Source organism: Orbicella faveolata, unplaced genomic scaffold, assembly GCF_042242905.1.
Source record: "Orbicella faveolata isolate gen_17 unplaced genomic scaffold, um_ofav_v1 contig_3, whole genome shotgun sequence".
Lineage (NCBI taxonomy): Eukaryota > Metazoa > Cnidaria > Anthozoa > Scleractinia > Merulinidae > Orbicella > Orbicella faveolata.
Window position 1 is genome coordinate 16,615,269 of NW_028301558.1, and position 11,957 is coordinate 16,627,225.

The 11,957-nt window shown below is 39.9% G+C and overlaps 2 protein-coding genes across 4 annotated transcripts; both read left to right on the plus strand.

Annotated features, from left to right (window-relative positions):
- The first annotated feature begins 523 nt into the window (after window positions 1-523).
- On the plus strand, window positions 524-4,720 carry LOC110060246 (cyclin-dependent kinase 10-like). 2 transcript variants are annotated; one of them, XM_020767002.2, is made up of 3 exons: window positions 524-1,046; window positions 2,724-3,265; window positions 4,018-4,720. In XM_020767002.2, the coding sequence occupies exons 2-3, from the start codon at window positions 2,728-2,730 to the stop codon at window positions 4,641-4,643; spliced, it is 1,164 nt and encodes a 387-aa protein (XP_020622661.1). In that variant the 5' UTR covers window positions 524-1,046; window positions 2,724-2,727; the 3' UTR covers window positions 4,644-4,720. The 2 variants fall into 2 exon arrangements, with proteins under 2 accessions (XP_020622661.1, XP_089154071.1); XM_089297945.1 differs by lacking the exon at window positions 524-1,046 and having other exon boundaries at window positions 1,241-3,265.
- Window positions 4,721-6,888: 2,168 nt separating this feature from the next.
- Window positions 6,889-11,899, plus strand: LOC110061179 (uncharacterized). Of its 2 annotated transcripts, XM_089297689.1 has the most exons (5): window positions 6,889-7,327; window positions 7,481-7,589; window positions 9,298-9,567; window positions 10,544-10,740; window positions 11,131-11,899. In XM_089297689.1, the coding sequence occupies exons 2-5, from the start codon at window positions 7,532-7,534 to the stop codon at window positions 11,368-11,370; spliced, it is 765 nt and encodes a 254-aa protein (XP_089153815.1). In that variant the 5' UTR covers window positions 6,889-7,327; window positions 7,481-7,531; the 3' UTR covers window positions 11,371-11,899. The 2 variants fall into 2 exon arrangements, with proteins under 2 accessions (XP_089153815.1, XP_020623684.1); XM_020768025.2 differs by lacking the exon at window positions 6,889-7,327 and having other exon boundaries at window positions 7,487-7,732.
- The last annotated feature ends 58 nt before the right edge of the window (window positions 11,900-11,957 follow it).

Here is an 11,957-nt window from a genome sequence, read left to right on the forward strand (position 1 = left end):
ACTCAGCGGATATCTCCACAAGAAAATCCCCCCTTTACCACGGGAGAGCCCAACGGCCCCAGGCTCGGATAAATTCGTAAATTATGTTTCAGATCTTCCCGTAGAGTGGAGTAGTTAGCTTGCAGAGCAACAAACGACAAATGAAGAGAGGAAAGAGCGTCTTCTTTTATCACTCGCCGTTTGTCGTGCTGCTATCCAGGGCCGGGTTGTTCAAAAGCGCGATTAAGTTAACCCAGGATTAGTAAGAATTTTGATTTCACTGAGTTTTGTAACTTTTCGGTGAGGTTTTCTGGTTGGTCTTGGTTTAAATGCGTCAACCAACTGAATATTCCGCAGCAAAAACGAGGGAATAGCTGAGTGATATTCCCCAATTTTCAAAACTGCGCGTGTTACGAAAAATATTTGAAGGATAATAACATAGGTCACCTTATCGACGTAAAAAACAGCGTAAATTTTGTTGGTGCGTTAATATGTACGTTACGTTAATTGCCCTCGTCGCTTGGCGACTCGGGCAATTTTATGAAAACTTTGAAAATACGTGAGTAATTAATCCTTTTAAAATTTCCCTCTGGCCCATGCGATTACTTAATGTGATATATAGCCTGCCAGGGCCATAGCTAGAAACAGGCAAAACATGGCACGTACCTCAGTCATTGTTTTTCGTTTTTGTTGCTTATGATAGTCATCATAAACACCCTAAATAGAGAATTTAACCATGGTCCTTCCCTCGGTCACAATTTTTTCATGGACATTGCTGTCCTATCTTGTCTCAGTCATACTTTTTTTTTTCTGGCTGCAGCACTGAAAAGCCAGGCTTTCCAACTTGTCGTGGTTTTCCTGGTTTGGGTTTCACCATAGTTAGTGGAGGGGACTACTAACTATGGTTTCACGAAATTAGATTGCGCGGGAAAGCGTTTTGAGAAAGAAGGATTGGGTTTTGGCGCGGCTCAAAGTATCTGGTGGTAAACTGGTTCCAAGGTATTGTAACAACATGGCGGCTTGCAGACAAAGTTTCATTTATTTCCAGTATTGATCCAAATTTGAAGGTAAGTGACGCTTGGAAATGCTTTGAGCCATATGTGAGATCAAACGTTATTTTCTTAAATCGATGATCTACACTTTTGGAGCTTTAAAAGCTGTAACCACATTGAATGATACCGGTTTCGCCCCATGGCGAGTTCGCCCCCACTATAACATTTCTATTTCGAGTTCTCCCCCAACTTTTCGAGTTCACCCTAAAATTTTGTGTCCGTGTTTACGTAGTTGTCATCGAGTTATTAAACATTTTCGAAGAACCATTTCAGTCTATGTATGTTTTTGCCATCTCGCCATCAGGGAGTCTCGCTACCAACGAACTCCCGGTCGTCACCAAGCGAAGTCACCTCGCCACCAAGCGAAGTTTCCTCGCCACCAATAATCTAATAAGGCAGTGGATAAAAGAACGAGCAATAATCTCTATATGCGACTCGATCTGGTTGGGGGCGAACTCGATCAAGTTGAGTCGATGTGGGAGTGAACTCGGTGGGGAAGAATTCGCCATGGTGTGAAACCGGCAGCTACCCCACATTTATGCACAGTCAGTAAAAAGAAGCTGAAAGAAGACCAAACTTGTTTAGTCAACGTTACGTAGTTTTCGTGTTTAAAGACCTGTTCAAACAGTCATGATAGTTGACTGAAGTTGATGATAGTTTCAACTATCACGCACGTTTTGAACAGGCTTTAACTTAATCTTAAGTTACTATAGCTTTTAAATGAAGAAAATCTAAACGAAGATAAGTTTGATGAAAAAAGATGGAATGAAAATGATGAGGATGACCATACAACTGTATGACCCACTAGATTTTATAAGTAATTACTGAAGGCTGTTTTTGACGGGCACAAATGTGTTTTTCTGGGGGCCAGCAGGAGCGTACAAATAACCATTGACATTTTCGTATGTGAATGTGTAAGCTTGACTTAACAAGATCACTCTCTAAGACAACACATTTTCTCAGATGGACTCAAGGGGGATAATTTTTGGAAGAAATAGCATTGTTCATTGCCTCTAATTTGTGAGAATAAAGTGCAAACAAAAAGATAAGAGAAAGATTAGCCTAACTTGTCTGCTTTGTTATTTTGCTCAAGTCAGTAGTCCTCCTGTACTATGCTTAAACAATTTTATGATCTCACTAATCTAATTGTTAGCTACTTGTCATCTGTTCGTTATTTGTATAGAGTGAGATGTCAATGAACGAACCCCTCTGGATCCTAATTGATTTATTGCTTTCCATGAAAACAAAAATTCTACATCAAGCCATTGGCCTATACAGCTGGTGCACGAAGTGACTAGGAATATTTCTACTCTCCACTGGATGGGATGCTGGTCCATTGCTAATCCATTACACCCCATCATTAAATTTGCCAGTACCCATTTATACACCTGGGTGGAGAGAGGGACTGTCAGAGTTAAGTGTCATGACCAATAAAACACAACATCCCCAGCCAGGGCTCGAGCTGGGACCACTCTATCTGGACTCCCTCATGCTACACCTGGGTGGAGAGAGAGGTGCTGTAAGAGTAAAGTGTCTTACCCAAGAACATAACACAATGTCCCTGGGCAGGGCTCATCATCCCAGATCATTTGATCTGGAGTCCAGCTTGCTAACCTAGACCACCATGGCTTTAGTCATGAAAACAAGGAGTATTCAAACAGACAGACTGAATGTTTATGTATTTGTTTTCAGAATCATGCAAACAACTGAGAGCAGTGAGCAAGGCATTTACCTAACATCCATCAAAACCTTTGAAAAGAAGAAAATCCCAGAGGAACACTGCTATGGCAACTGTAGACCAGTCACTGAGTTTGAAAAACTCAACCGAATTGGTGAAGGAACATATGGTGTGGTTTACCGTGCTCACGACACAGTCTCCAACAAAATAGTCGCCCTGAAGAAAGTGCGGATGGAGAGAGAAAAAGATGGGATTCCCCTGAGTGGGTTACGGGAAATAAGTTTGTTGTTAAATCTGGAGCACAAAAATATTGTGCAGCTTACAGAAGTAGCTGTAGGGAAGCACTTGGATAGCATATTTCTTGTCATGGAATACTGCGAACAGGACCTAGCAAGCTTGCTGGACAACATGTCATCGCCATTTAAAGAAGCGCAGATCAAATGTTTGATGTTACAGCTGTTCCGTGGTGTTCAATATCTTCATGAGCGGTTTATTGTGCATCGTGATTTGAAGGTGTCAAATCTGTTGTTAAATGGGAAAGGAATTCTTAAAATAGGTGAGTGAGAATGTCTGATACTTTTCTATTTTTAGCATTTAAACCTCTTGAATATTCTTCATTGTAACTGTTCTCAATACATTTAAATAGTTCATAATGTTGACCTTTCAACATCAGATTTCTGAAATTATCATTGTTTAAAGCAATATGGCTAAGTCGGCATATGAGCCAGGGGAACATCAGGGCAGCGATTTTTTCCCATTTCAGTAGCATGAAGCAACTGGGAGTATTTCTACTCCCCCATGGATGGGATGCTAGTCCATCCAGGGTTACCCCCAACATTTAATTTGGCAGTGCCCATTTATATACCTGGGTGGATAGAGGCACTGTAAAAGTAAAGTGTCTTGACCCAGAACACAAAACAATGTCCCTGACCAGGGCTGTAACCCAGACTGCTTGATCTGGCGGCAAGGGCACTAACCATGAGGCCACTGAAATATGGAAAGCAATTGCATATAGGTTATGAAAGTGGCTAACAGTGCTTGAAATAAATTTTGTGTAGGTTGTTGACAGATTACTGTTTCTGTGTCCAGAGACCAGCAAAATAAATGTAGCATTGGTACATAATATTATTTCCAATCTGTAGTGTAGTAAAGCCAAGATGATGTCTTTTCTTCAGGGCTGTACACAATTAAACAGCATCAAAAATTAAGTTGCCTTTTCTGTTTGTGTTGCTTGTTTTTTTTTTTTTTTTTTTTTTTTTTTTTTTTTTTGTCTGCTCACTTATTGATTTTAATTTATTTTTTCTTTAGCCGACTTTGGTCTGGCACGTACCTTTGGTTACCCTTACAAGCCAATGACTCCAGTTGTTGTCACACTATGGTATCGTGCCCCTGAGCTCCTCTTAGGCTCCAAAGTACAAACCACAGCAGTGGACATGTGGGCTGTGGGCTGCATCTTTGGTGAACTGATCGGCAACAAGCCGCTAATGACTGGCTCATCAGAGATTAATCAGTTTCAACTTATTGTAGACTTACTGGGGACACCGAGTGACCAGCTTTGGCCAGGGTTTTCGAGCCTCCCTGGGGCTAAGTCAATAAATGTCAAACGCCAACCTTACAATAATCTCAAGCACAAATTCTCGTGGTTGAGTCCTGCGGGACTGACCCTGATCAATCATTTGTTGATGTACGACCCGTGCAAAAGAGCCACGGCAGCTGAATGCTTGCAGAACTCGTATTTTATTGAGAAGCCATTTCCAGTTCAACCGGATATGATGCCAACCTTTCCTGAGCACCGTAACAGGGACTACAGCAAGAGACCATCAGATAGTCAAGCTGGGGAGAAACGGCCAGTGCCCCAGGACACAGAACATGAGTTTCGAAGAGGGTTTGCTGATTTTGGGCCTCAGTTACCACAAAGAAAGAAGAGGAAATAAAAACTAGTAGGAGATATAATTTGTGTTTCCTAAATATGAATAAGAATGATAATAAAAAGGTTTCTGTTTCATGGAGAGTTCAGATCCTTATGACTGGTGTTCAGTAAACCAGAAAGAGGGGGACTCCATAATTTGTCCAAATTATTAATGCCCTGGCAATTCTATCAAACTGTACCTGTAGTTCAGAGAGGAAAGCTCCGTTGACCTTGAAGGAAGGGGCATAATTAACAGGGAGCTTTAGATGCAGGAAATAATTTCACTTGTATTTTGTCAAAATTCAAATGATTTCCATTGCCCAAAGGCTTGGGAAATTACTAGAATTTGACAAAACACAAGTGAAATTATTTCCTAATTTCACTCATCACCATTTGATTAGCCATACATATTGTTAAAAAAATCACCTAATCTTTGAATAGGACATGAGAGGGCTTATCAAAAAAGAAAGCCCAATATTTGTGATTGACATCTCATTTCTCCTGACAAATTTTGAGGAGAATGAAAAAAATCATCTGGTAGAGGATAATGTCAATGATGTCACAACAATGTATGGCAGTCAATAGAGCGAAAACATTTCTAGAAAGGTCAAAGTAAAACTAGCCGATGACTGGAATATAGAGTACAATATGTTAACAAGCATGGTAACGGACATCATTTGTCAAAGTCACTCGTTCAGAGTGCATGGGTCAGGGGTCGTAATGGTCAGCGGATCAGATTTGATAGATTAAAATATCTTGTTATAAAATTAACAAATTGACGTCAGTTTTTTATGCGTCTGACTTCTTATTGATGATAAATTGTGGCAAAACATTGTCAACAGTGGTTCCGCAGTAAACTTTGACAATGTTATGTCAAAATTTATCATCAATAAGAGGACAGACGCGTAAAAAACTGATGTCAATTTGTTTTTTACAATACCAAGACCCCAAACTGGTCAAATGCCGGGAATAAATGAGGGGAAAAGACGCATAAACTTGCCGTAAACAAAGATAAGTGAATTTTATTCAAAATGACGCGAACATTGTCAATAGCTTTTCTCGCTTTTTGATTGGCTACTTTAAAAAGTCCATAAAATCTTATTGGTTAAAAAAGTTGACAGTTTGACAGCTGAAATTTGAACTGAAAAGCTTGCATAAATTAAAATTTTATCCGTCTACTCTTATTGGTGATAAAAATGAGCCAATCAGCGCGCGAGGAATTAGACAGTTATTGTAAAACAGTTGATTTATGGTTTTAGCTGCGCATCAGCGAGTTTATGATACATTCGAGAAGTGTGGAGAGCACTCGGAAAGCTTGAGTTGGGGTAGCAACATATTTTTATCAGAATTAATTCATAGTTTTCCGCTGCAAATCAAAACAGACATGAACAGGTCAGACCATTCAAGTTCAAGTTGGACTTAACGTAAATTTGAAAGCACGGAAAATAACAATTAACTGAAAAACATATGACTTGGACTCGTGAAAATATGCCAAATATGCAAGTGCAGGAAAATTTGCGTATGGGTAGTTTGTAATAACTTCTGACGTCATAAAAACCACAAAAACTCTGCCAATTTTTTTCAACATTCTGTTCTTTTCTTTTGCCATCTACTAATATACTTGCGGTTTACCAGTAATTTGAAGTATCTTCCTAACACCCTGACTGCTATTAAACATTCGAAAAAATATATCCCCTAAATAAAGCTACAACGAGCAATCATGTCATTCTAACATGATGGAGCACCCCCTCCCCTCCCCCCCCCCCCCAATCAAACAGGTCTAGACGTAGTACTAGTCACTACTGGGAATAAATGATTCTGAATGTGTCTGAGTGTTGACAAGTTCCTATCATTTCCCTTCTCCGCTGAACGTCATGGGGGAACGCCGCTTCCACATGCAACTGCAATGCACTTTACTCACATTGGTCAATTCACGACCTTTCACGTGATATTACCCCTATCGTTAGGATATTTGTTACATCAGTGGAAATTGTCGCCATGGTTACGGTAAGCTAATCCTTGGAGTTATCTGTCAAGACACGATTTTATTTTACACTTTGAGTGTCATCCATCTCTTAGAACAAACAAAACTGAAAAAGCTTTTCTCATCTGTTCTCGGAAAGTTAAAATTGCCGTTAATGATGGCAGTTTTTATGCCTTTTTATAACCACCTTTCGACCGATTCAGCTAAAATTTGCTGAAATCTTCCCAGATAGCTGCTCAGAGAGGGGATGTCTGATTTTTGAACTTCGATTGAATTTTTAATTATTTAAAACGTTGTGGCTCTGTCAGGGATGTCTCAATGTAATTGCTAGAAAATTAGAAAGTTGATTATCTCTGCGAGATCGGAGACATGCCCCTTTTGAAGGTCATCAGGTAGTCATTGTGCAACGAACCATTTTTTTCTTTTTCTTTTCTTTTTTGCGGCCAAGAAATCGAAGCTTGTAAACAACTGAAACTTGATCAGCGCGGAAGCTTAATTATTGCCTCGTTCTGCAAAACTCTAATTCTCCCAAGAAAAAATAAACGTAGTATGATTTCCTTGTTTATTGAGCTTTCAGGAAGTGTACACTTTTAATGTACGGTTCTGCTTTCAAAGCCTCCGCACAAACGTTTGTTTCGTGAAACCTTGACATAACTGACAAATGTTATGCTATCTTCAGCCCGTTTTATATGATTTCCTTTTGCAGCTCAGTGTAGGGCGGAAAAGTAATTTCTCAGTTTTCAATTTGTAGATTTTACACGTCGCTGTGTCTTTGGTTGTGAATTTATTTAAGAAACAACCTTATATAAGCAACCTGGATGCAAGCGATACTTAACATACTGCATATATTGACTAGGCATTTTTTTCTTTTGACGCAGCTAATTCAGTGCTCACAGGAATATTGCCCTAACACGAGACGAGAGGGTCAGATGACATACAGACTTAAGAATAACTCGGGGCGACTGTTTCTCCATCCCTGGGTCGACGGTAAGCGTTAGTTGATAATTTAGGGCGTTGAATAATGAAGAATATCGCATTGGGCGTTTTGATCTTCTTCTGTGTGACCCATGGTTTCACTGCGAGTCAGAAGGCCGCCAAACAAAGACGTCTGCGAAGAGAACAACCAACAGGTAAGTCTCACATCATTCAATTATGATACGCCATTACACTGCTAGAGCTGCACGAAAGAGGATCGAATCGTGGGCGCTTAGAGACGCTGGATTCGATACGGATTTCATTGTAGTATGGACATGAAAAAATAAAAGCGCTTTACGTTCCGTACAGGTTTTCAAAACGTGATTTCAGTCAACGGAGTAAAACCCTGGAATTGGAACAGTGCGTATACCATACCATACATACCACCGACACACCCCACTCAGGAAAAGCGTGGAGTAAAAATGACTAAATTTAAATAAATAGATTTGAAAATAACTTTGAAATTGACCTATACGCAATATACTTCACTCGAGGTATATACACGGGATTCGAATCAGGCTCGCACGCTGACTTTACCATTGCCCTACGCATGCAAGGAGATATTTACAATTTTAAGATTCACGAAGGTTAGATATTTAATAACAAGTAGTGCACTTTATAAATCGGTCAACGAAATCTATGTACGAAGAATCTGTCGACCTTGGTTTGTTCTTTTCTACTAGAACCAATATTTTAACGAGCTGGCAACAAGTCTTGGCTCAGGATGCGAATGTTCTCGACCTTTTTTCTAGCTCGTGACGTTCACAATTCGTAAATACCAGTAAATCGAAATATTACGTCCCGTCTTTTCTTGAATAGAGCTGTAACTGGCCTTAATTCGTATTAAAGTATAAACGTATCTTGAATTCGTATAATTTATATAAACGTCATAAATGCAATCTCAGAATTTGTTTAAATAAAGAATGACACGAGTGATGTCTGAAAGTCTAAACTCTAGTGAATATGCAGTCGGAACTCAGAGTCTAACAGTCCAAGACCGTATGGGCGGGTCCGCCCCCGGGGTCCGCCCCTGCGAGTACTTGACTCTGTGGGAATAAACTGCGAAGCTCTATCACCCAATCCAGGTACGTGGAGTAGAAGTTCCAAGTCATTTTATACTCCCGGCAAACCAAGATAAGCCTCTCCAGAATATATGGATCAGTTTGGCCGGGAAGGCTCCTCTCCATGGACCATGGGAAGATGAGAACTAATAGGCCACTTTCGATAAATTAAAATTCAGCTTGATAGTGTGGCCTAGAAGACGCACTGAAACAAAAGAAATGAATAAACACAGTCATTCAATTTCCTTTTTTGTGTGTCCTCTAGGCGTCACTGCCAAGCTGAATTTTAATATATCGAAAGTGGTGTATTGCTCTCTCAGGTTCTCTTCGTTGTCCAGTTGTTATGGAAAACGCGAGCGTCTTTTGAGTTCTTTAGTAAAAAATACTTTAATTTCAGCGATATCATTTTTTTTGTGTGTGTTATTTTTCCTAACAGGCTAAAATGTGCGGAATGGGCAAAAATATTTAGTATTATATGATATATGTTCTATTTATTGCAATAAAAGAAAATCTACTTTAAAGTGTATTTTGAAAGTAAACGCTATGTATATATTACATTTTGAATCTTAATTAGACATCTTGAGAAAGTCGAAACATTTTTTGTTATCGCTTATTTTCTGATTGAAACGTTTTGTTTTTGTGCTTTTCCGTTTTGCTAGCGCCTCCCAATACAACTACCGTTTACACCAAGCATGACGACATCGCTCATTTCACGTGCACAACACGTGACGAGGCAACCATTATATGGAAAAGAGAGAGAACGGAACTAGAGAACGCTGACCTGGGAGTAGAGATACTATCAATTCAAAATGGCGACACTTTGAAAAGCCATTTATTTATTGCTATCACAGATGACGATTTACGAGGAAAATATACATGTACGTCGAGCGACGAACCTGATGTGACGCTACAAGCTTTTATTATTGAAAGTAAGACAGAAAATCAATCATTTCTCCTCTACTGAGTAGCATTTATCGAACATTTACTCTATTTTTCTATAGTTTTAGCTACAGAAATTCGAATTCTCTGATCCAGAAGAAGGTCAACTATTATAGAAGCACAAGTTGTCGTCTAAATCACCTAATAATTGTAAAAATTTTCTTAGGCCTTCCCATCTTCTGCGTGGACTAAAATTCATTACACTCCCTCAATAATCTGTTTAGTCTTCTCTGGGTTGTTTTGCATTACTTAAACAACATGTAAGTAAAATAAGGTTTCCTGTTCAACAGTTTTTGAGAGGAGGAAAACTGCATATTTGGCTAAATTTTGATGCTTTTTCCGAGGACACAGGCGTAATAAAGAAACAACATCTTGATCTGAATTTTTGTCATGCCGGTACTGTTTACTTAACCTACCGAAAATGTGTTTTGTGCGATGAACGAGGCACACATGCAAGACGGAAGAAGATATCATCTTTTTATTTTCTCCCCAGCTTCCCTACCACGCTATCATAGTATGCGTGATTTATACCCCGGGGGGGGGGGAACTCCCATACAAAAAGGACGGGGAAGCTCGTCGGAAATTTTGAAAAGAACCCCCACAAGAGGTAAAAAGATCCTGTTTTGTGGGCGTGGCTTGAATTTTTTTCATCCCTTAAAGATACCAATTCTAAAACAACACACTAACTGACACTGCCTTGTCTGGCCTCTTCGTCTCAATACCCTAAAAGGTACCGCGAAAGCTCCACTGTGGACCTCTTTAGGCTTCACACCTTAAGAGGCACCAAATCTATTTTTTAAAACCTAAAAGGTACGCCGAGCACCCCGCCCTTTTAATATGGGAATCCCCCCCCCGGAAGATTTATGGCCCTGTTGTCAGACACGGGATCGCTCCCGTTCGGCAATAAAACAAGCTCTTGTTCTGTCATTGCGCTGATCAGTTTTTTTCTGTTTTTGTTTTCTTCAGATGATCCCGATCGTGAGGGAATGTTGTCGCCTGAAGAATATTGGGCCATCATTTTGTCCTTGGCTATAAGCTTATTTCTTGCGATTTCCATAGCGTTTTTCTTATGGCGTGGAAACCGGAGAATCAAGAAAGCTCGTAAAGAGGCGAAGGAGCAGAGGACCTCACATAGATCCAGGAACAATCATGTAGGGGCTGAGGTAGGTAATGCCGACGATGTCTGCAGTGTGCGCCCGATGAATCCTTAAAAAGAATGTCTTTTTAAACTCTGTGCTGAGAGCAGATCTCAGTCGACGATTAAAAAGAGCTCAGTTACGGTATTTTGAGTTGTTTTAGCCTTGGATAAAATTACCATTAAATTGAATGAAATGTCCGTTGCCAGGGCTCGAGCGCGTGCGTCCACTCTATTCGGAGACATGCGCGTTAACGTCCGGCTGAAACTAAACTAGACTAGGGTAGTCTCTCTTTCGCTTATAATCCGCCGAGCGTGACTTAGCAAAGGAAGATTAACCGTAGTCTAAAACTGAACTGATGCTGAAAAGGGTAACTACCTATCAATGGCTCCGTTTCATGTCCGGGTTTCCTTTTAGGAAAACCTTGCTGTAGAAGAAGAAGTTCTGGAGATTGGAGGAAACAGTACCTTGAAGAAAGAAACAGAAGATGAAAACAACGAGAAGAAAACGAACGGAAATGGAAATATGAAGGTCCCCGAGCAGAGGGACAAGTTGGAGTCTCCCTCGGACATGAATAAAAATATGAAGACTGAGGTTGTCATCGAGTCTCCGCCTGTAAATGAGAAAAAGGATGTGGAAAGCAGCACGCAATTTTGAAAATTAAGCGTCACGCGTTATTACGCGTTACCACGCGTTACAAGCTTTACAAGCGTTATATTACAAGTGTTACCACGAGCTGTAGCTTAGCTCCGGTTCGATTCAGACTCGTTGAATCACAGGAGCGAAAAAGTTTGCATGCTTGTACTAGTTACTCTTTCAGACCATGGTAAAGATGTTAAGCTTAACGAAATAAAAGAAAAAAGCAAAACAAAACAAAACAAAACAAAAAGAAAAGATATATGCTTCCCTTCACGATGGTTATTCTTTTCTTCAGTTTGTTGAAATTTCCAAGTATTCATTTGAAACAGGGTCAGAACCTGAGCGGGAAATTCCATTTAAAGAGAGAATCTCGGGGACCAGGCTTGCCCCAAGGCATACATTCCATTGTAAAAATTGAGAGTTTGCAACAGATTCTTATGAGACTTATGAAACTTCGTATATTTATTAAATTCCCAGTGACACATTGATCTAGGGAGGTAGTTTATGGCTTAAATGAAATATACGAAAAATTGTTGATTTTGCGTGACATCATCGTAAATATCCGTTTGTACTTCAAAACTGAACACTCGAGGCGATTTCCATAT